The sequence below is a fragment of the Oratosquilla oratoria genome, chromosome 38, assembly GCF_046742065.1.
Source record: "Oratosquilla oratoria isolate Oo_2021 chromosome 38, ASM4674206v1, whole genome shotgun sequence".
NCBI lineage: Eukaryota > Metazoa > Arthropoda > Malacostraca > Stomatopoda > Squillidae > Oratosquilla > Oratosquilla oratoria.
In genome coordinates this window covers 13,344,506-13,369,667 of record NC_134814.1, presented here as the reverse complement: position 1 = coordinate 13,369,667, position 25,162 = coordinate 13,344,506, and the positions used below count along the sequence as shown (strand labels likewise).

The 25,162-nt window shown below is 40.5% G+C and overlaps 1 protein-coding gene across 1 annotated transcript in view; it reads left to right on the top strand.

Moving 5' to 3' along the window:
- The window catches only part of LOC143019799 (cell adhesion molecule Dscam2-like), a 655,538-nt gene extending 633,208 nt beyond the window's left edge, over positions 1 to 22,330 (top strand). The window contains exons 32-35 of the mRNA XM_076175783.1: positions 643 to 789; positions 8,217 to 8,377; positions 19,169 to 19,493; positions 19,719 to 22,330. Coding sequence (XP_076031898.1) covers positions 643 to 789; positions 8,217 to 8,377; positions 19,169 to 19,493; positions 19,719 to 20,179 — 1,094 coding nt within the window. The 3' untranslated portion in view covers positions 20,180 to 22,330. The remainder of the gene's footprint in view (positions 1 to 642; positions 790 to 8,216; positions 8,378 to 19,168; positions 19,494 to 19,718) is intronic.
- The last annotated feature ends 2,832 nt before the right edge of the window (positions 22,331 to 25,162 follow it).

Here is a 25,162-nt window from a genome sequence, read left to right as displayed (position 1 = left end):
GATATCATCCTCACAGATATTCAACAGTCTTGCATCACTAACCTTTGCAGTTCCTCAATGCTTTCCTCCTTGCGTGCACTTTTCGGTGCTCCAGATCTGGGTTCATCCTCAACCTGTTCACTTCCTTCAGAAAATCTGTTAAACCACTGATAGAAACTTGCTTGGCTCATCTGTAGATCCCCATAGGCCTCCTTTAACATTTCATAAGCTTCTTGTTTGGTTTTCTTAAGTTTAACACAAAATTTGATGGCATAACGTTGTTCCATGTTTCCCTGCATCCTGATAAGTGTTCACAGATTGACAAATTGAATCAGACTGGTTTTACCACATTCACTGCTGCACTCAGACCTACAAATATAGAAAGTTGCCAGATAGTCATTTATAGAATATATGTATGTGTACTTCACCATGAAGTAGTATTTTGATCAAATCATATTTAATGTCTCACCTGACATTTTCTCATTACTTATTTTACAAATCTTGTATATATATATATATATATATATATATATATATATATGTATATATATATATATATATATATAAAAGTTTACCTGTCTATATCTATCTACTTATTACCTATTTACATTTTATCCTTTGTCTCTTCTGCTTGTTTGATGGTGGATGCCTTTGGTCTGGCAGGGGCAGCCTCAGGCGGGAATGACGGAATGACTTCAGAGGAGCGGGAGGCTGAAGAAAACAAAACAAACCTGCTGCACCAACGTGATACCTACTACGCCACTGTCAGGAAGCCCCAGCCAGTTCCAGCTACACTAGAACGCATCCCAGGTGATTTTCAAGGATTGGTTGGCTACATGTTATTGTGGCAGAGTAGCATGCAGTTGATACTTTAGGGTCTATATGGGGCGCCCCTATGGACCAGAACCATACATCATTTTGTCTGTTATAGAGGAAAACTCTATCCATAGAGAAATGCCACTTTTATACTATGACTGTCACTCTGTTATGCTGTCCCCCAACCCTTTGTTACTGTCCTGTACCATTTCTCTGAATATTCATTTCCTCTATTCGCCTACCCTGTGGTGGGGGAAGAGAATGCTACCACCAAGTCTTTCCACTTGAGTCGTAAGAGGCGACAAAAAATGGGACGGGGGATGGGATTAGGAGTCCTACTACCTGTAGCCCCAAAGGGGACATTCCTAAAAAAAGTAAAGGCATAAGAGGGTCTGGGAGTTTTCCAACCAGTACCCTAAGGTTTGGGTCTTTTAATGTGCATGGATGTGGTACAGATGAGAGTAAAAGGGAAGAGATAGGCAGTATGTTTGCGAGAAGAATGATGGATGTGCTGGCTTTAAGTGAAACTAAAATGAAAGGGAAGGGTGAGTGTGAGTTTGGGAGTGTAGCTGGGAGGTACTCAGGAGTGAAGAGGGGATGAGGGAGAGAAAGGGTGGCTATACTAGTAAGTGAAGAGATAAGTGTGTAGTGGAGTGGAAGGAGGTTTCATCAAGGTTGATGTGGATGAAAGTAAAGCTGGGAAGGGATATGTGGGTTTTTGTAAGTGCGTATGGGCATGGTAGTGAGAAGAGCGTAGAGGAAATGGAGGCTTTTTGGGTAAATATAAATGAGTGCATAGAGGGATTAGGGAGAAATGTCAATGTAGTTGTATTGGGAGACCTTAATGCTAGGGTAGGAAATGAACCAATAGATGGAGTGATTGGGAAGTATGGAGTTCCAGGTAAAAATCATAGTGGAGAATTGATGGTGGAGATGTGTCTTGAGAGTTGATGATAGCAAATACAGTGTTTAGGAAGAAAGTCAAGCATAAGTACACATGGGAGAGGGTGGTGAATGGAAGGGTGGCAGATAGAGCATTAATGGACTATATAGTGGTGACCAGGAGTATGGTAGGAAGAGTTAAGGATGTACATGTTCTAAGGGGAGAGAGTGGGGGAATATCAGATCATATTCTGGTGGAGGATAAATTGAGAGTGAAAAATAGGTGGAGAAAGAGGAAAAGGGTAGAAAGTAGGGAGATACTTAGAGTGAACTGCTTAAATGAGAAAAAAAAGGAGAATGAGTATAAGAAGAAACTGAGAGAGGAGTGGGAGGGAGTGAAGGATAAAGTAGAACTAGGAGTGGAAGAGGAATGGGGATGGTTCATGGAGGGAGTCATAAGGTGTGCAAAGATGGTGTGTGGAACAAGGAGGGTGGGAGGAAATAAAAGGAAGGGTAGTGAGTGGTGGGATGAGGAAACAAAGTTGTAGAAGAGAAGTAACGGGCATTCATAGATTGGCGACATATTAGGACGAGGGAATCATATGAAAGGTACAAAGAAAAGAGAAGGGAAGTTAAGCATAAGATAAAGGAAGCAAAGAGGAGAGCAGATGTGAAATGAGGTAAGTGTATGACAGAAAAATTTGAAAGTAATAAAAAGATGTTTTGGAAAGAAATTAAAAGAGGAAGAGGAGGCAAATCAAGTAGAGAAGAAAAGGTAAAAGGTGCAGATGGAGAGATGATAATGGAAGAGAAGGCAGTGAGAGGAAGGTGGGCAGAATATTTTAGGGAGTTGCTAAATGTGAAGGAGGATAGGGAGGGAAAGGTAGTTGCAGTGGGAAGTGCTAAGAAAATGAGAGTGATGAGTGAGGAAAATGGAGGAGAAATAGAGAAAGATGAAGTGAAAGCAGCTGTTAAGATGATGAGAACAGGTAAGGCACCTGGGTTGGATGGATACCATGCAGAATGTCTGAAGAAAGGAGGTACAGTTATGGTGGACTGGCTGGTGAGGTTATTTAATGTTTGTTTAAGAGAGGGTAGAGTGCCAGAGGACTGGAGGAGTGCCTGTATAGTTCCGCTTTACAAGAGAAAGGGGGACAAGTGTGAGTGTAGTAGTTTCAGAGGGATCAGCTTGTTGAGTGTAGTTGGGAAGGCTTATGGGAGGGTCTTGATTGAGAGGATTAGGAGAGGAATAGAGGAAGTAATTGGTGAGGAACAGTGTGGTTTTAGGACAGGTAGGGGTTGTGTAGATCAGATTTTTGTGGTAAGACAGATATGTGAGAAAGCTATAGGAAAAGGTAAGGATATTTTTTAGGCTTTTATGGATCTGGAAAAGGCTTACGACAGGGTAGACAGGAAGGCACTGTGGGAGGTACTGCAGATATATGGGATAGGAGGAAAACTGTTAAGAGCAGTCAAGAGTTTTAATGAGAATGGTAGAGCTTGTGTTAGGATTAGAAATGGAGAGAGTGAATGGTTTGAGGTAAAGGTGGGACTTCATCACGGATGTGTTATGTTGTCCTGGCTGTTCAATCTATACATAGATGTAGTGGTGCGAGAGGTGAATGCAAGGGTAGTGGGTCAGGGGTTGGAGATGGTTAAAGAAAATGGAGAAAAGTGGGAGGTGAGCCAGTTGTTGTTTGCTGACGACACTGCGCTTGTAGCAGGATCAGAGGAGGGATTGAGGAAGTTAGTAACAGAGTTTGAGAAGGTGTGTGAAAGAAGGAAGCCGAAGATAAATGTGGGTAAAAGTAAGGTGATGAGATGTACAAGGGGAGAGAGTGACAGCAGGCTGGAAGTGATCATAAAGGGAGAGAGACTGGAGGAAGTGGATAGTTTTAGATACTTGGGTGCGAATGTGGCAGGAAAGGGAGGTAGAATGTAGATTGAGAGAAGCGAGTAAATGCCTTGGTGGATTAAAAAGTGTAATAAGAAATTGACATCTGGTAATGGATGCTAAGAGGAGGTTATATGAAGGAGTGATTGTACCAACAACACTGTATTGGGCAGAAACGTGGAACATAAGAGAGGAAGAGAGGAGTTTGAATGTGTTTGAGATGAAATGTCTGAGAAGTATGATAGGGGTCACTAGGCTAGATAGAGTGAGAAATGAGGAGGTGAGGAGAAGAACAGGAGTGGAAAGGGAGTTGGGAGATAGGGTTGATTAAAGAGTATTAGGATGGCTTGGACACATGGAAAGAATGAGTGAAGAAAGACTAGTAAAAGAGGTGTGGAAGGCAGAGGTGGAAGGATTGAATATGAGGGGACATCCTAGGATGAGATAAATGGATGGGGTGAAAGGGGCATTACAAAAGAGAAGAATGTCTGTTGAGGAAGGATGGGAGAAGACAGAAGATAGGGGTGAATGGAGAAGGATTGTATATGGATGATGCTGTGATGCATGAGGGGGAGTAGGTGGGGGATGGGGGGAGAATGTATAAGAAAAAAAAATTGACGTAGTCCGAAGGGATTTCTCCCTGTCTTCTCCTTTTCTGCATGGGGTGGGGTCGCCGAATTTATGAAGCGGCCTTGCTGTGGATGTGCTGTGTCTTGCAACACTGCTTCTGACCCAGGGCAGTGGACAGGATGCAGGGATGACCCATCATCAAGGAGGTCCCAATATAAGAGGGAGGGGAGTGGAATATGTAGGGAATGGAATGGGTGGGAGTGGTTTCTATGCCTTTGTTTTTTGGCTACCCCTCGTGTAAGGGGGAAAAGCCTTTGGTATATGTATGTATATATGGTTGGCTGTGTCAGGTGTAGTGGTTAGGGAGTTTCTGACTTGGAGGTTGCTATGGGTAGGATATGATTGGGAGGTCTTGATTGGAGGATTAGAAAAGAACTGATGACTGACAAGACACCAAGATGTGGTCATCATGGCTGATAATCCAATTAGTTGTTTTGTAAAGGATCTCTCATGTGTTAGTCTTCAAATGTATTTCCTTAGCTTAACTGAGTGGATTTTATTCTGTCATTATTATCAACCATTCCATCTGTTGCCCCAGCTCTCTCTTGCAGGGAACTATGGTCCTCAGTAAACTAGCCACTATGGCCACTGGTTTAGCCCATAAGTCACCTAATAAAAAGAGGCCTTAAGGCTACTAGGCAGCACTTTAACCTGCTCAGCTACAGAGACTACAAAAGTAGTCTCTGAACTCGAAATGCTACTGGTTCCCGAGATTAGGAAAGATTGCTATCTGCGACCCCATTTCCTTTTTCACCAGAGACCCAAGCCCGCTAGTAGGAGAGGGTAAAGATATGAACAGATCCCTTTCACACTTTGTTCAGAGACTTTTGTAGTCTTTGTAGCTGAGCGGGTTAAAGCACTGCCCAGTAGCCTTATGGCCTCTGAGCAGTAGGTTTGAGTCCTACAATTGATGTCACTGTCCATTAGCAAATTTCTCACATGGTTACAGTGGCAAAGTGTGAAAGGGATTCGTTCCGCATTTTTCCCCCTCCTACTGGCTGGCTTGGGTCTCTGGTGAAAAAGGAAATGGGGTCGCAGATAGTGATCTTTCCTAGCCTTGGGAACCAGTAGCGTATTGAGTTAAGAAAATTTTATAGGCTCTGTAGATGAGTGGGTTAAAATGCTGCCCAATAACCTTATGGCCTCTGAGTGGTAGGTTCGAGTACAACATGTGACTATCATAAAAATTATCTGATTGATGTTGCTGTCCACTAGCAAATTTTTCACATGGTTACAATGGTGAAGCGTGAAAGGGATTTGTTCTGGTCTTTACCCCCTCCTACAAGTGGGCTTGGGTCTCTGGTAAAAAAGGAAATGGGGCCGCAGATAGCGATCTTTCTTAATCTTGGGAAGCAGTAGTGTTTCGAGTTCAGAGACATTTGTAGTCTCTGTAGCTGAGCAAGTTAAATTGCTGCCCAGTAGCCTTATGGCATCTGAGCTGTAGGTTCTAGTCCTACACGCAACGGTCATAAAAATAAAAATTATCTGATTGATTTTGCTGTCCAGTAGTGAATTTCTCACATGGTTACAATGGTGAAGCATGAAAGGGATTTGTTCATGTCTTTACCCCCTCCTACTAGCAAGCTTGAGTCTCTGGTGAAAAAGGAAATGGGGTCACAGATAGCAATCTTTCCTAATCTCAGGAACCAGTAGTGTTTTGAGTTCAGAGACTTTTGTAGTCTCTGTAGCTGAGCAGGGTAAAGCACTGCCCAGTAGCCTTATGGCCTCTGAGCGGTAGGTTCGAGTCCTACATGCGACAGTCATAAAAATGATCTGACTGATGTCACTGCCCACTAGGGAATTTTTCACGTGGTTACAATGGTGAAGCTTGAAAGGGATTCATTCTGGCCTTTACCCCCTCCTACTAGGAGGCTCGGGTCTCTGGTGAAAAAGGAAATGGGGTCGCAGATAGCAATCTTTCCTAATCTCGGGAACCAGTAGTGTTTTAAGTTCAGAGACTATTGTAGTCTCTGTAGCTGAGCGAGTTAAATTGCTGCCCAGTAGCCTCATATCCTCTGAGCGGTAGGTTCAAGTCCTACATGTGATGGTCATAAAAATTATCTGATTGATGTTGCTGTCCACTAGCGAATTTCTCATATATATATATCAATAGGCTGCTTTTTTCCTCCTTATGAAAGAGGTAGCCATCCTGTTAACTATATGTAAGCACAATTAGGTGAATGTACATAGAAATGCACACACACACACAAAATATAAAAATAAACCAAAACTTTTCTATAGATATGTGAATCGTAAACTTAAAAAAAAAAAACAGATGGTGAAATTATGCCATGGAAATATAGAATATACAGAAGATTTAGAAATGGTTGAAATCATGAACAACCACCTCAAGTCAGTTTTCCTTAGAGAAAAAGTAGAGCATTGGGATGAAGGAAGTGAAGTACAATTCCCCCCCTCCCCCCATGAGGGAAATAACAATAACATAAAAAGAAACAATGGATCAACTAACGAACCTTGATGTCAGGAAATCACACAGCTCAGACAGAATTGCAAATTGGATACTAAAAGAACATAAAGAAGAATTAATGGACAAAATATATAACATAATAAGTTGCTTACTCAAAGAAGGAAAAATACCAAAGGACTGGAAAAATGCTAACATTGTTATATATTATATAAAGGAGGAAACAAAGAAGAACCAACAAATTATAGACCGGTCTCTCTTACAAGCACTAACCAAAATTTGTGAAAAAAATAATAAAGAATAGATGGATAAAACACCTGGAAGAAAACAATATAATAAACATGAGACAATTTGGATTCAGACAGGGCAGGATCATGTGCTACAAACTTAATCTGTTTCTACTCAAGACTAATAGATATAATACAAGAAAGGGATGGATGAACTGATTGTGGTTTCCTAGACTTATAAAAAGACTTCAACAAAGTACCACTGGAAAGCATAGGAGCAATTCTAGGTAAATTACTAAACTGGATGGAGGATTTCTTGCATGGCAGAAAAATGAGGGTAGTGCTCAAAGAAAAGAATTCATCATGGGAGGAGGTGATTAGTGGAGTTCCACAGGGATCAGTATTGGCTTCAATAATGTTTGCTATTTAAGTGAATGACATGGATGAAGATGTGGATTGTTACATGAGCTTCTTTGCAGATGATGCAAAATTGCTGAGGAAGGTGAATACTGAAACGGATTGTGAATCACTATAGAGGGACCTAAACAAGGTTTGGAAATGGAGCCAAAAGTGGGAAGCAGACTTCAACATAAAGAAATGTAGCATAAAAGAGGAAAAAAAAAGTATCAGGACAATATAAAATTAGAACAAAGGAAGTAAAGAAAGTGGGATCTGAAGAAGACCTGGGAGTAATTATCTCAAATGAATTGTCCCCTGATAAACAAATAAGCAAAATTGTTTGAGAATCTTACAATTTGCAAAGATCAATAAAAGTGACTTTTACCTATTTAGATGAAGAAATTGTTAGAAAAAAATACTAGTCACCCTAATAAGGCCTAGACTGGATTATGCTGCAACACTGTGGTCACCCAGTACCAAAAAGAATATAAAGAAAATTGAATGAATCCAGAGAGCAGCCATAAAAATGGCCCCAACCCTTTTAAACCTGTCATATGAGAAGAGACTGGCTGAATTGAAATTACTGAGTTTGGAACAAAGAAGAGAAAAAGGCGACCTGCTGACCATTTACAGAATCATGAAAGGCAAGGAAGTCCAAGATAGAGAGGACTTATTATATTGGGATAAGAGAAATACAAGGGGACATAAGAAACTCAAAAAGGATAGTTATAGAAGAGGCCTGAAAAAGAGGTTTTCCACAAAGAGTGGTGGGTATCTGGAACAAACTGGATAAAACAATAGTGTGCAAAAACTATACACGAATTTAAGAGCAAACTAGACACTAGTATAAAGACGGGACACCTCGAGCATAGCTCCCCTTCCCCTAAGATACAACTAGGTAAATACATATACAGATATACAAAAATAAAACATAAAATTTATCTCTATTTTCTTCCCTTCACAGAATACTCTGAGGACATCTACCCCTATGCCACTTTCCAGCTTGGGGCTGGGGGTGAGGGGCGGGGCAGTCACGATGACTCATCCACAGTGTCAACCAAGTTCCAGAAGTTTGTTTACAATGATCCACGCTATGGAGTCACAGAAGCTAGACCTGTATCGTCGGTAAGATTGTTACATAAATATATTCTTACTCAGTAGGAGTTCCCAAGGGCTGTATCATTAAACCTTACTGTATATAGAGTTTGGGGAGCACTTTTCTGAATTTATTGTGTATATGAAGCCCCAGTTTTTACATTCAGGAATCAAATTATATACTATACTACTTATTTCTAGATGAAAGTGTAGCTTTGCAAGATGTTATAGATAATACAGGGATTTCTCGATTTATGCAAAGGATACATTCCTGAAGGGATCACATAATGTAAAAATCACATAAAGTGAACAGTTAAATTTTACTATTGCTTATTTGATTTTTTAACATTGTATTATTCTAAATAATCCATGTATGAAAAAATTACTAGGTTTTTTACCTCGTGTTATTCCAAAATTACATATTCTACATACATACATATACCCCCTTACAAGGGAGGTAGCCAAAAAGGAAAAGGCATAAAATCACTCCCACCCATTCCATCCCTGAATACACTCCACACCCCTCCACCCTCCCTCTTATCTTAGCACCTCCTGGATGACGGGTCATCCCTGCACCTTGTCCACTGCCCTGGGTCAGAAGCAGTGTCGCCAGACACAGCACATCCACAGCAAGGCCGCTTCATTAAATTGGCGACCCCCCCCCCTGTCCCTCCATTGCATAAAAGGAGAAGACAGGGAGAAATCCCTTCGGGCTGCGTCAAATTTTGCTCACACATACTACCTCACCCCCCATCCCCCTGCCCATTCCACCTCATGCATCACAACATCATCCATATACAACCATTCTCCATTCACCCCTGTCTTCTGTCCTCTCCCGTCCTTCCTCAACAGACATTCCCCTCTTCCCCAAAGCCCCCTTCATCCCATCCATCCACCTCATCCTAGGATGTCCCCTCATGTTCACTCCCTCCACATCTGCCTTCCATACCTCTTTTACTAGTCTTTCTTCACTCATTCTTTCCATGTGTCCAAACCCTATCTCCCAGCTCCTTTTCCACCCCCGTTCTTCTCCTCACCTCCTCATTTCTCACTCTATCTAGCCTAGTAACCCCCATCATACTTCTCAGACACCTCATCTCAAACACATTCAAACTCCTTCTCCCTTCCTCTCTTATGTTCCATGTTTCTGCCCCACACAGTGCTGTTGGTACAATCACTCCTTCATACAGTCTCCTCTTAGCATCCATTCCCAAATGTCTATTCCTCATTACACTCTTCAATCCACCAAGGCATTTACTCACTTCTCTCAATCTACATTCTACCTCCACCTTCACTCCACCTTTTCCTGCCACATTTGCACCCAAGTATCTAAAACTATCCACTTCCTCCAGTCGCTCTCCCTTAATGCTCACTTCCAGTCTACTGCCACTTTCACCCCTTGTACATCTCATCACCTTTTACCCACATTTATCTTTAGCTTTCTTCTATCACATACTCTCCCAAACTCTGTCACCAACTTCCTCAGTCCCTCCTCCGATCCTGCTACAAGCGCAGTGTCGTCAGCAAACAACAGCTGGCTCACCTCCCACTTTTCTCCATTTTCTTTAACCATCTCCAATCCCTGACCCACTACCCTTGCATTTACCTCTCGCACTACCCCATCCATGTATAAGTTGAACAGCCAGGGCGACATAACGCATCCTTGACGAAGTCCCACCTTTACCTCGAACCACTCACTCTCTCCATTTCCAATCCTGACACAAGCTCTACTACTCTCATAAAAACTCTTGACAGCTCCTAGAAGCTTTCCTCCTATCCCATATATTTGCATAACCTCCCACAGTGCCTTTCTGTCTACCCTATCACAAGCCTTTTCCAGATCCATAAAAGCCCAAAAAACATCCTTCCCCTTTCCTATAGCTTTCTCACATATTTGTCTTACCACAAAGATCTGATCTATACAACCTCTACCCATCCTAAATCCACACTGTTCCTCACCAATTACTCCCTCTGTTCCTCTCCTAATCCTCTCAATCAAGATACTCCCATAAGCCTTCACAACTACACTTAACAAGCTAATACCTCTGAAACTACTACGTTCACACTTGTCCCCTTTTCCCTTGTAAAGTGGAACTATACAGGCACTCCTCCAGTCCTCCGGCACTCTACCCTCTCTCCAGGAAACATTAAATAACCTCACCAGCCAGTCCACCATCACTGTACCTCCTTTTTTTAGACATTCTGCATGGCATCCATCCAGACCAGATGCCTTACCTGCTCTCATCATCTTAACAACTGCCTTCACTTCATCCTTCCTTATTTCTTCTCCATTTCCTCACTCATCACTCTCATTTTCTTAGCATTTCCCACTGCAACTATCTTTCACTCCCTATCCTCCTTCACATTTAGCAACTCCCTAAAATATTCTGCCCATCTTCCCCATACTGCCTTCTCTTCCATTATCATCTCTCCATCTGCACCTTTTACCTTTTCTTCTCTACTTGATTCGCCTCCTCTTCCTCTTTAATTTCTTTCCAAAACATCTTTTAATTACTTTCAAAATTTTCTGTCATACTCTTACCCCACTTCACATCTGCTCTCCTCTTTGCCTCCTTTACCTTTCACTTTACCTCTCTTTTCTTTTCTTTGTACCTCTCATATGACTCCCTCATCCTATTTCGTAACCAATCTGTGAAAGCTCGCTTCTTCTCTTCTACAACTTTCTTTGTTTCCTCATCCCACCATTCACTACCCTTCCTTCTATTTCCTCCTGTCCTTCTTGTTCCACACACCATCCTTGCACACTTTGTGACTCCCTCCTTGAACCATCTCCATTCCTCCTCTACACCTAGCTCTACTCTATCCTTCACACCCTCCCACTCCTCCTTCAGCTTCTTCTTGTACTCCTTCTCCTTTTCCTTTTCATTTAAAGAGTTCACTCTAAGCACCTCCCTACCTTTTGTCCCTTTCCTCTTTCTCCATCTATCCTCCACTCTCAACTTACCTTCCACCAAAAAATTATCTGATATTCCCCCACCCTCTCCCCTTAGCACATGTACATCCTTAACTCTTCCTATCATAGTCCTATTTACCACTACATAATCCATCAACGCTCTATCTACCACCCTTCCATCCACCACCCTTTCCCATGTGTACTTATGCTTGACTTTCTTCCAAAACACTGTATTTGCGATCATCAGCTCTCTTTCTAGACACATTTCCACCATCAACCCTCCACTATGATTCTTTCCTGGAAATCCACATTTCCCAACCACTTCATCAATTGGACCATTTCCTACCCTAGAATTAAGGTCTCCCAGTACTATTACATTGACATTTCTCCCTAAATCCTCTATGCACTCATTTAAATCTATCCAAAAGGCCTCCCTTTCTTCTACACTCTTCTCACTGCCAGGCCCATATGCACTTACAAAGACCCACATCTCCTTTCCCAGTTTCACCTTCATCCACATTATCCTTGAGGAAACCTCCTTCCACTCCACTACACATTTACCTATCTCTTCACTTACTAGAATAGCCACCCCTTCCCTCCCTCGCCCTCTCTTCACTCCTGATAACCTCCCACTTACACTCCCAAACTTACACTCGCCCTTCCCTTTCAACTTAGTTTCACTCAAAGCCAACACATCCATCTTTCTTCTCACAAACATACTACCTATCTCTTCCCTTTTACTCTCATCTGTACCACATCCACACACATTAAAAGACCCAAACCTTAGGGTGCTGGTCCAAAAACTCCCAGACCCTCTTATGCCTTTACTTTTTCGTTTAGGAATGTCCCCTGTCGGGCTACAAGGAGAAGGATGCCTAGTCCCACTCCCCGTCCCTTTCTTCTCGCCTCTTACGATCCAAGTGGAAATACTTGGTGGCAGTATTCTTTTCCCCCATCACAGGGAATTCCCCCACAGCAGAAAATGAATACTCAGAGAAAAGGTACAGGACAGCAGCAAGGGGTTGGGGGACAGCATAATGGAGGGACAGTCATAGTATAAAAGTGTCATCATTTCTCTATGAAGAGTTTTCCTCTATCATAGACAAAATGATGTGTGGCTCTGGTCCATAGTGGTGCCCCATATAGACCCTAAAGTATCAACTGCATGCTACTTTGCCACAATAACAAGCAGCCAATACCCCAGACGGAGTATTCTAAACACGCCTAAATTAAGAAATCCCTGTACAGTATGATGAATGATTTACACTATGAAATGATGTCATGATGTATTTCATTGAAATTGTGTAAGAGGATTAAATGTTAGAAGTTTATTAAAAATGCAGTCATGGGTCTGATTAAGACAAATTTTGCTAGTGGCAAAATCTAGGCTATTCAGGGGTTTATACGAGTATAAATGTTGACCCTGCTAAAATGTCTTTAGTATTTTATATACAATTAAGTCACTTCTAGTATTTGAATTAGGCTCTAGTGGGTGTTTGCTTAAAGATATTACAGCCTTGAGACCACTAAGAAAGTCTTTCTCACACAATAGAAGTACAGTACCTACTAAAATGCTCCCTAAAACAACCTGTCACTCCTTCAGCATTCATTAACCCTAATGCTATGGCTTTCCCTTCCATTTTAAATGATTCTTTGCAATCACTTTTTCTCTTTCCCCCATTCACTGCCCATTTTAATTTTTATGTACATCGACTGTAGCAATACAGAATTGGCCTGGCAACAGAATTAAATTGCTTCAGATACAACCACTACATAAATGCAAAGCACCTTATATTCCACTATGCCACATTTTACTTTCCTAACAGTCATACAGAATTTCCTCACTGAGTTACTTATGGGCTGTGTCTGTTTTTCTAGTAGCCACAGCACTCTTGCAAGAGAGCTTCAGGAAAACATTATTTCTGCATTTATTTTATTGTTCTCATAGACTTGTCCCCACACATGCTTATTAGATACTACAGTCACATCTCTTTGTGCTTTTTCACTCCAACTTGTTTCCTCTCATTCCTTACATCTATTTGCCCCTTACCTGTATTCCATTACACATTCATACAGCTGCTTCTCAGGGTTGAGGACCCTTTGGTAGCTGGCCAAGCTGTCAAATTGTTACTCCCTGGATCATGTAGCAAATTATTTGTAGGAGGTGAAGTTATTAGCATTCAATACCCTTTATCCTTTCTAGCATGCCTCTTACAACTCACAAAGAATACATGGATGTCACTTTTACTGACCCCAACCACAGACCTACATATGGTGATAAAAGAAAGATTAAAGGCAGGTAACAGAAAAACTCTGTAGCTGAAGTTAGAAGTGACTTGACATTCCACCAAAAGAAACATAGATCTGATATATGCATATACCAAAAGGCCCTTATCCCCATGTAATCAATGTATATATATAAATGTCACTTAAGTCCTTGAGTATTCACTTCATGATATTTATACATACATATGTGATGTGATATGGTTTAACATCACAAACTCCCCCCTATCAGAAGGGTAGGACGGTACCCTTCACACAGGGATTTGTAGCTTAGAATTTAATTAACCATGCCCTTGGTTCTACTTTGCCGGTGGCAGGATTCGAACCGCCATTCCCTCGACCTTCGCCGCAAATCATGACGCCCTAACCCGCTCAGCCAGCAAGCTTCCTATACATACATATACCAAGGGCTTTTTACCCCTTACCGAATGAAAGAATTAACCGATCACTTGTACTTGATAATCCATATTCCCCAATCTACATGTAACTGTACCTAGAGTCCATTTCTTCTCTGTGCCATAAGACCATACCATAACTGGTGAGGACTCTGGAAACTCATTTACTTTCTTCTGACCTCTGAGTTGTTCCCAGCATACATGTTCCATTTTACTTTAGAAGATTGGTAACAGTAAATCAAGTTTATTTCTAAGTCTTCTTTCCATCAAGAGCTGTGAAGATGGTACTCCTGTAGCAGCATGTGGAGTAGTTCTATTCATTAAAATAAACTTAGGTATACATGAGGTAACATTTGGTACAGTAGCCTGCCTTCATTTCGTATTGTTTTTTAAAGATTGCACAAAGTAGCCTGTCTTCATGTCATATTGTTTTGAAAGATTGCACAAACCTTTCAGTCTCTTCATTAGTGGCTAGATGATAATGTACCAACAAAGTATGATATATACCATTTACAGTTAAGAAATCCTGAAAATCCTGAGAAGTGAACTGGGATCCATTGTCTGATATAATGTATTTTGGCAGTCCACACTTGGCAAATACTGTCATCAGAACTCTAATAGTGGATAAAGCTGTAGTGAACTGTGTTGGAATTACCTTAGGTCACTTACTACAAGCATCTACTACAATCAAATAAGAATGACCTGAATATGGACCTGCATAATCTATGTGTAACCTTTGCCATGGGTATTTGGGATATTCTCATGGATGCAAATGGGACCTTGCTGGTTCATTCAGTGAAGGGCAGAGAGGATCTCTGGGGAAATGTATTACTTGACATGACCATAGAACATACAATGACATAATGGGTCAATGAAAATACCAGATACAGAAGTAATAAAGAACCGTCAAGACTGGATTTAATTTATACAACAGAACCTGAAATTATGGATGAAATTGAATACAAGACACCATTAGGAAAGAGCGACCACATATGAATAAAGGCTAAAATAAAGGAAGAAAAATATACTGTGACACCCTTTACAGGCAGATGATGTGTTTCAATCAACAAAACACTATTTTCATGTACTTCTGCTGCCTTGTCGACTGGTAGTCTGGAGAGTGCATCTGCACTCCATATCTGAACAGTTTGCCTGTACTCCATTGAATAATTGTATGCTGATAGTATAACTGCTCATCTCCCATCTCCCCTAGGAATGCTACAGCCGAAACAGGGTTTTCCCACAAATCCTCTATGGTGTGTATGTTGTGTTGTTTGCATGTGTGATTGTGTATAATACAGTCTTCCATGACGTATTGATTAGTATGGGGTGAAGTGTTACATCCTGGGCATTAGTCCACAATGTGGTCATCCAGTCTCTTCTGGTAGCTTAGAAGGGCTGGATGGTGGCTGCATCGCAGTCTGGCCAGGTGGACTCTGTCCTTTCATGGGAGAGAAGATTCAGAGCTGATATCAGGGGGTCTGGCATGCAGCAATGTGTTGTCTTTTAGTTTGTTTATGGAGTAGTGAGTGATGTGATTATGAATATGTTTCTGGAGGCTGGTATTTGGTGGTTTTGGAGGAAGAGAAGAGAGTATTTGTGTGTGATATAGATATTTGGGTATATTTTTTATATTTCTTTGTGTGTGGGTGTTCTGCTAAGTAGTGTAGTGGGTGTGCTGTGTTTGTGGAGGCTGCAGCAAGTGTTTGTGTGCCTCTCATGCCAAAGTAATCTTTGACTTCAAGGACTTTTGTTTCATAGTGTAGGTGGTCTGTAGGTGTTGTATATGTGCAACCTGTAATTGTATTTAATGCTTTGTTTTGTATGGTCTGAAGGGGCTTAAGGTGTGTCTCACTGAGATTAGGTGCCCATGCTGGACTCACATAATTCATCACTGAGCATATGCATTGTTTGTATGTTGTAGTATTAGTTTCTTTGTTTTGTCCAAATGTTATTCCAGTGAATGATTTACAAGCATTAAGTCTAGTTGTGCATTTATTTTTTATGTTTGTGATGTGTTGTTTAAATGACATGGATGTATCATATGTTACACTCATATGTTAGTTCAGCGAGAGTCGGTGCTAGTTTGGTTGTCGCTCTTTGTAATCTTTCTAGTTTCTTAATATTCTTTTTGGTACTGGGTGTCCAAATTGATGCCGCGTACTCAAGTTTTGGTCTTATTAGGGTAGTTAGTATTTTCTTATATTATTTCTTCATCCATATACTGTAAGTAAATGCCACTTTGATTGACCTCAATAAATTGTAGGTTTCTCCAAATATTTTATTTATATGTTTATCAGGTTTCATGTCTTTTCCAATCATCACTCCAAGATCTTTTTCAGAGTTTTTTTTTTTATTTTTTTTTTTTTTTTTTTCCTCCAATTCTGTGCATGTATACCTTGTGATCCAATGTATTTTAGGTGGATGTTACATATGTTGTCAGGGTGACAGGCTGATGAGTGCTTGAGGTTATGAGTTATGTGTTTTGTCTGACTGTCTATGAAGAGTGTATAGTCTGAGTCTGTGGGAAAGTCTTACTTCGAATGGTGCCTTGGGCATCAGGGTGAGGAGTGACATGGCTTGTCTGTGCAAAATGATTAATGAGTGTGAGAGCATGTTGTGTTACTGTTGGATAGTGTAATGCTGCTGAGTATTTACCTAGTTTACCTAGTTGTATTTTACGGGAAGGGGAGCTATGCTCGTGGTGTCCCGTCTTCATATCTCATTTTATCTAAACTATTTTTAAATTTGCTGGTGGTTTTGTGATCAAGTGTACTGACAAACTTTTGCCAAATTTTGTGTTTTTTGTTCATGTATTTTACTGGTAATCTCTGTGTTTAGTGTTTGGATGAGGAAGTGATAAAAAATAAAAATAACTACACTAATAAGACCAAAACTTGAGTATGCAGCAACACTATGGAACCCAGTACCAAAAATAATATAAAAAAAAATTAGAAAGAGTACAAAGAGCAACAACAAAACTGGCACCAACTCTTTCCAAAATGACATATGAACAAAGACTGTCCAAATTAGAATTACCAACTCTGGAACAAAGAGGGGAAAGAGGAGACCTACTAACTATCTATAGAATTATGAAGGGAATGGAAATCTTGGATAAGAATGATTTATTGAAATAGGACCATGGAAAAACAAGAGGACATGAAAAGAAACAAAAAAAAAAATAGATAATTACAGAAGAGATCTGAAAAAAGATGGCTTCCCACACAGAGTGATAGATACTTGGAACAAATTAGGCAAAGAAACAGTGTGTGTAAACACTATTCAAGATTTTAAGAAAAAACTTGATGCTGAGAGATACAAAGACGGGTCACCATGAGCATAGCTCCCTTCTCGTATAATACAACTAGGTAATGCTCTAGTTATCTCTTGTGCTTTGCTTAGCTTTAAATCCTTTTCTCGCAGCTATCTCTTCCTCAATTCCAAGGAATTGCATATGGCAATTATTTGATCTATAATTATATCATTAGCATCATGGAATTGACATGTAGATGCTAACTCATGCAACCTTGTGACAAAGGTATCTATTGACTCACCTTGCTCCTGTCTACATTCCCTGAATAGGAATCTTTCATACCTCTTGTTTGCATGTAGAGCAAAGTATTGATTTAGACACCTTTTGGCTGCCTTATTATTATTATATGATGTATGTAGCATTGCAAGTGTTTTACACTTCTTCACCCACAACATGCAAGAAAACAGCTTTTCTTTGACTTACATCTTTTATACCTGTGGCGGCAAGATTTGGTGAGCCATTTCTTCCATTAATGGGCAACTTTAGCTACTTTTGCCTTGACCACAAATGGCTGAGGAACTAGGACATTTAAAACAATCTTGTCCTGTGTTGATTGGTGAGCTTACCAAGCCTCTTTGGTGCCAGTATCATGCCCTGTATCCTTGTGAGGTTTGTATCTCTGTGGTTCATCTTGGTTCTACCTCATGGGGTTGTTGCTCTGCCTCGTGGGATCATTGTTCAGCCTCATGGGGTTGTCTCTTGACTCATTCCCAGAATGTTAAATATGGGGGATATCACAAGCATAAATATTTCTTACCTGCATCTTGTCCACTGCCCTGGGTCAGAAGCAGTGTCGCAAGACACGGCACATCCACAGCAAGTCCACTTCATTAAATCGGCGACCCCCTCTCCGTCCCTTCATGCAGAAAAGGAAAAGACAGGGAGAAATCCCTTCGGGTTGCGTCAATTTATTTCTCGTATATACTCCCTCAACCCCCATCCCCCATCCACTCCCCCTCATGCATCACAGCATCATCCATACACAACCATTCTCCATTCACCCCTGTCTTCTGTCTTCTCCCATCCTTCCTCACAGCATTACCCATAGATTAGTCATATATGAGCTCTGAGCTCTCTTCCAGGAGGGAAATAGCTGTTGATCATAAGTCCAACATGTGATCCAAGACCATGGTGAATCACATACAGAAAACATCTCGCATTAAGATAGCCCACTTAATGCAACATAAAAATAATCCCAGTAGTATTCTACTTTCCATTAACCTAACCTGTCTCCAGTACCCTACTCAGATTACAAAATAAGAACTCCACAATAGACTGCCAAGTTCTGTACAAGACCAAATTCCCATAGAAATCAATCCAACAGAGAAATCGTTTACAAGACAAAGAACTGCACTAACATGTCTATGTTCAGGTTACCACCTCCAGTTGCCCCACATGCAACCACTACACAGAAGATACAACATGCCTCCTACTATTCTACCCTACATAGACACTTTCCACACAACAACACAAAATCTCTCTACCAATTTATTTGTGGGCTGAACCAGATGTGGCCAGTTTCCTAGGGGCTGTAGATCTTCAAGGAAAAAATGAGGCTAGATTGATTGATGGATTTCCTAATATTACCCCAAGTATTAAGGTTCAAAGCAATCAATGATGATTTTGAGTTATTTGTTTTCAGTAAACATGGCATTAGATATTATGAGTAATTTAGGTAATCAAAACTCATCAACATACTGTAAATGTGCACATAAATACCATGCTCTTAAACTTTCCAACTTTTATACAAACACATGAGATCATTCTGCATGCAAAGGAGACTGAAGCTTCCAACATGGAGCTTGTTTGCGGTAAGGTTTGTTCACCCTCCTTGTAAAGCTTGCCTAGTGTATGTGCATTATCTTGAATTATGTATTACTACCCTGACAAAGCTTCTCTCACTTCCACATTGGCAGCCGCAGTCGAGTCGTAGCATCTATGGCAAATCACAGCAGCAGCAACAACAGCAGCAGCAGTCGCAACAGAGCAGTGGACACAGTCGGAGTCGTAGCCGTGGCCGTGCAGGGCCCCGGAGCGAGAGTGAGGAATATGACTCTCTGCAATCAGACTCAGACACGGAGCATGCCACATCCTCCCGCACTGAATCCTCGATCCACCTCGATTCAGCCGCAACTCTTGAGAACCCCAACACACATCACTTGCCTCTCGACCCTCACCTGGCCACACTGGAGGGGGGTGCCCCAGAGCGCCAGGGGGGCAGAAGTAGGAATGTCATCCATAGTAGGTTGAGGAGGAGCTTCCAGCAGCATCCATAGTAACCATAGCGAGGTTGTCAACCACATCGAGCTTTCCATTTTTTTTCAATTCTCATTGTTAATCTTTCATCATGGCTTAGTTATCATTGCTGTTGTTTTTGTGATATTGCAATAGCAGTCTTAGACCTAAGGGCTATGATGTATGATTGATAGGGTATGACTTGATTTGTCTTTCCCCTGTTGTCAACAGATCTTATCTACCATGCACCAGAGTCTAGTACGTCCACGGAGCCATCACCTGTTACTGAGAGAAAATCCTTCCCACGTAAATGCAGTGTGACTAAGATGGGCGATGTGCGGCTAGGGATCTTTGGTCCCCGGGGCAGCAAGACAGCAACCTTGTCAAGCTCAGCAGGGGCTGGTGGGGCTAGCAGTGGCAGAACAGGTTATGGCACTCAGGAGACAAGCTTGACCTACCTGAAGAAAGTCACTGCCCAGAACAAAAGCAAGGCAAGCCTCATCACTTTCCCAAAGCAACTGGACCCCCCTACAGGCTTCTCCGATTCGAGAAATGAACTTTCTGAGGCTGAGTGTGACCTTGAGAGCCGCATGCGGCGTAAGAGTGACCCAAGAGACCCAGATGGTACTTCCCGATTGAACTTTATTCATTTTCCTGACAGAAGAAACAAAGACTACAGCATCAAAGTATAAACTTTAGAAAAAGATAATGTGGGAAAAAAGATTATATGTGTTATAAAAGTTGTTTGAATGGAAATGAGTTTGTGATGTTTAGATAGTAGAAAAAGAAAATCCCTCTTTCCTCCTTCATGTTGTGTTTTCTTCAGTTGCTGTGCACATTTCACAGGCACACATGAATAAATAAAATGAAGGTAAAGAATGAAATAGGAAGACCAAGGACGATGGAAAAATATATGAAATTAGTGTGTGAAATATTAAATGATAAATCCCAATCAATACTCACACAAGAGGCATAGCATAAATGAAAGGTTTAAAAGAACTAAGGAGTGTAATTGTAACCAGGCTAGAGGTGCTGAAAAAAGTAGTATTAAATAAGAGAAAAGTAATGGGACAAGACAAATTTTCCACATGGATTCTAAGCTATACAATTACAATGATTTGAAAACTGTAAGACACAAGTGAAAAGCTCTTCATAGTGGAAGCTAATAGAGTTCCCATATACAAGAAAGAGAACAGAAAGGACCCACTCAGTTACAGGGCAGTGTTGCTAGTAAACATACTGTGCAGAAAGCTGAAAAAGTTTAAGAGAAGAATGGAAAGAACATAGAGAGAAAAGAACATAAAAAAGAACATCTGAGAAAAAAAGAATATCAGAGGAGCAAGTTGGATTCAGAACAGATTGTATGTAGCATTGACACTGACTGAAAACTTCCATGAAAAGAAAATGTAGTTGGAGCATTTATACCTGGACCTAAAGAAAACCTTGATTTGGTTTGTCAAGAGGCAAAGGTGGAAACTTGTTGTAAAGGTGGACTGCAGGGATGGGGTGGGAAATTTCTTGGATTAGAAAGAAATGAAAATGAAAAAACTATAACCTTGAGTTTCATTGATTGGAAATCTGCAGCCCTACTATAGCTAACAATGGTCCGCAGGCCATCCCTTATATCTAACTAGCAGGAAACTTTGGACTATTGTTTGTTATATTAGTTTAGGTCTAGTTTCTGTGTTACTGACTGGCAGGAGGAGGTGGAAGAAGAGGAGGGAAGCATTCATCCATTGTCAGCTCTCGTTATGTGAAAAGTATGGGTTGAATAGTTAAAATTTATGTGATTTTTTTGGCCTGATCTAAGACTGTACCACCAGCTGGACTTGAGGGTGTTGATAGGTTTTGAAGATGGACAGTGGAGAGACTTTTCTCTCCAATGTTCATCTCACAGGACCACCATTAGCAGATACTTATTGTTGGTTACTTGCTGTGATGTATGGGAGTGGGTTGGGGAGGGTGGTTAGGGAGTATATGTGAAATATATTTTGATGCAGCCTGAAGAGATTTCTTCACATCTTCTCTTTTTCTGCATGAAGGGACAGAGGAGGAGATCGCTAATCAAATGAAGCAGCCTTGCTGTGGATGTGCTGTGTCTTGTTACATTGCTTCCGACCCAGGGCAGTGGGCAAGATACAGGGATGACCCATCACCCAGGAAAAGCCAAGAAAAGAGGGAGGGAGGGGTGGTGAATGGGAGTGGAGTATGTGGGGATGAAATGGATGAGAGTGGATTTATGCCTTTGACTTTGGCTACCTTCCTTGTAAGGGGAAAAAAGGCCTTGGTATATGTATGATGAAAACAGGAACCAGAGGGGAACATTCAGAAGAAGTACTGCAGACAGATCTTGACAGGATGAACACTTGGAACCAGAAAGCCACATGGAAGTTTGTATCAACAAAGTTAATGTGATGCATGTGAGAAAGAGCCAGAAAAGAGCAAGAAAAATGTACAAGTAAGGATAAGAATGAAAGGTGGATGGCAGAAAATGTGTAGGAAAAACACCAATAAACTTGATCCATGGAAACATCCAGTTAACGTGGAAAAATAAATGTATGATGAGCAAACATAGATTGACCCAAACATAGCCAAGACAATACATAAGACCCATTTTGAAGTATGCAGTGGTCGTGTGTAGCCCATGTCTAACAATAGTTGGAAAGTGGTCAATACATCTCATGAAGAGTTGCAGGGTTTCAGGAACTGACATATAAAGAAATAAGAATAAAGTGAATAATGACTCTAGGAAAAAGAATGTAAAGTCTTGAGATTGTCAGCCTATATGTGTGTCAAAAGTAAACAGGTCACAAAGATGATGTTAGGACACCAATAAAAAACAACAACAACAACAAGAAAACAAAGGCTATAACTACAGAAGGACTAATGAAAGGCAGAGGGAACCACAACATTCTAATAAGAACAACAGAAGTATAAAATAAAACCTCCATAAGAAATTAGGGCCCAAGCCTGGATATCTAGAAGAAGGATATTTAAGCAATTGGATATTAAGAATTTAAATTCATTCCAGTAAGACTCATCTAGTTAAATATGTGTGGCTTGTATGGCTTCTCAGATCATCTCTTCCCAGCCCTCCAGGCATTTTCTTCCAATATTCCAGAAATTATTTGTAACTTTCTCACATGAGCATTTCTCCACCAATAATGCACACACCCTTCACCAACCTTGTTCCTCCTCTCTCCCCTTCGACCAATCATAGCGGGACTTATTTATACCTATGCCCCAATGTCCACCTTTCACAAGGTCACCCCTCAATTGCTGGGTTACGCTTTTTATACTGTATATTTCTATCATCGCAAATTGACTTTTCAATCATGTTCAAGATCTATTTGTATTGTATCTTTGTACTAAGCAGTGTAAATGGAATACTGTATATAGACCATTTTCTGTGTTTGCGTGTATGATAAAATTATAACTATGAAATCATAATTAAACTATGAATACAGTTACCTGTTTCTCTAGTACTAACTTAAAAACAAAACAAAAAATACTCTCAATTCATTGAAAGTGGGTAGGCTGATTTCATTTTGGCTGAAAAGGGAAAAACAAGAATGCTTAATTTGTCAAAAAAAATTAACTAAAATATATTTTCTTGGAATGTACAGGAAATGTAATGATGATCAGGAGGCTTGAAGTAGTTGAGTAGTTCATAGATATTAACTAATTTCATCATTTGGCCAAATGATAATGAAAAGAAAACCTAAAGCTACATAGTAATCAATAAATCTGTTGCCCCAAGTCTCTCTTGTAGGAGACCCACAGCTCCCAGGTAACCAGCAGTGGCAACTGAATTGACCTATAAGTCACTCAAGGAAGAAATATTATAGTGATGTCTGGGTATACTTGGGTAGGGCAGTATAAAATGAGATGTTTGGTGTTCTCTGTGTGATGGTTGTATCTAGGTCAATTTCTGGAGCCAGGCCTATTCTGTGCTGGTACTTAATGCTTGATGATAAGCTAAGTGTAAGCAAACATACCAGTGTGGTTCTTGTTTCTCTTGGAAGTGAACTGATGTCTGAGGAGTTTGATCGAGAAGTTTAGTGACTGGTCTTGAAGACATAGTTTTCTGATCTGAGTGAATATGTTTTTGTGTGGATGTATTGTGTGGGCAATCAATCAATCTATTGAAAGTGGTTATGTGTGAATGATATTTTGACATAATCCCAGAAGGATTTCTTCCCATCTTCTCTTTTTTCTGCATGAGGGGGACAGAGGTGAGTCACTAAGTGAAGCAGCCTTGATGTGGATGTGTTGTGTCTTGCTGCATTGCTTCTGACCCAGAGCAGTGGGAGAGATACAGAGATGACCCATCATCCAAGAAGAGCTAAGATGAGAGGGAAGAAAGGGTAGTGTATGGGAATGTAATGGGTGGGAGTGGGTACTTGCCTTTTGACTTTGGTATAGCCCTTGTAGGGGAAAAAAACCCTTGCTATATATATACAGTAGATAGTATTGTGTGGGATAGGGGGTAGACTTTTGTAGATGTTTGAGTAATATGCTGCTGTTGTTTCTTTTTCATTCATTCAGTTGTTTGTGTTTGCAAGATTTAATAAGATGGGTGGGTAGGGCTGAAGGCTGTATCATAGAACTGTGTACCTATCATTTTCAGAAACTATTCTATGGACAAGATTTTTTCATTCTGTGTGCAAGTGCTTTACTGAGATGGTTTTGGTGCATCCTGTTATCATTCTCAATGTTTTATTTTGTATAATTTGTAAGGTATCTATGTTTTCTTAATTACTGGGAACCATGATGTGGAATTGTAGTCAAATGTGGTTTTGTTTGTAGACTGATTAAAACTTCTTTACTGTCCATAGCCCATGCTTGTGATTGATTTTAGTATGTTTATTTTTCATGTTAATTTTGGTTGTCAGATCTTTGATGTATGGATTGAAGGTCATATATCAAAAGTGAGGCTTTGATTTTTGGTTTCTTTTCCAATGGAAGGGTTTGGCCATTTAATTTTACTTGATTATTATTTTTTTCATGGGTGTCTAAAGTGTTGTTGTAATGAAAGTTATTTACCATCAAATTTATCCATGTGAACAATCCTGCACCAGTCATGCATTATCTTCTACTTGGGGCCCTCAAGCAATGATGGAGTTCTGTTCCTACACAATGTTACAAGTTGATTTTCGACATAAGTCCGAACCAGCCTAGGTAAGCACCTTCCATGATGAGTGTCTTCCTATTCTTTGATGCACTGCCATCAGAAAAGTCTACCTTACATTTTGGAACCATAATGAGGGGCAAAAAGTTCTCAAACAAGCATTTCCCTCCTAGGTCTATTGTCATATGACAATTCATATCTACACTGCACTCACAAACCAATTCTTTGTATTATATAAAAAAGATGTAAAAAACAGTAAAGGGTAACGTGCAGGGACAAGCACTGCCAGCGTTGTAACTACAAAACTGTGTATTTACCTAGTTGTATTTTGCAGGAAAAGAGCTATGCTCGTAGTGACCCGCAGTTGTATCTTTCTGCATCCAGTATTTTCTTAAAATCATGTATAGTTTTAGCACTCACTGTTTTCTCTTTCAATTTATTCTATATATCTATTACTCTGTGTGAAAAACTGTTCTTTTTCAAATCTCTTATGTAACTGTCCTTCTTAAGTTTCTTCTCATGTCCCCTTGTATGTCTACTGTCC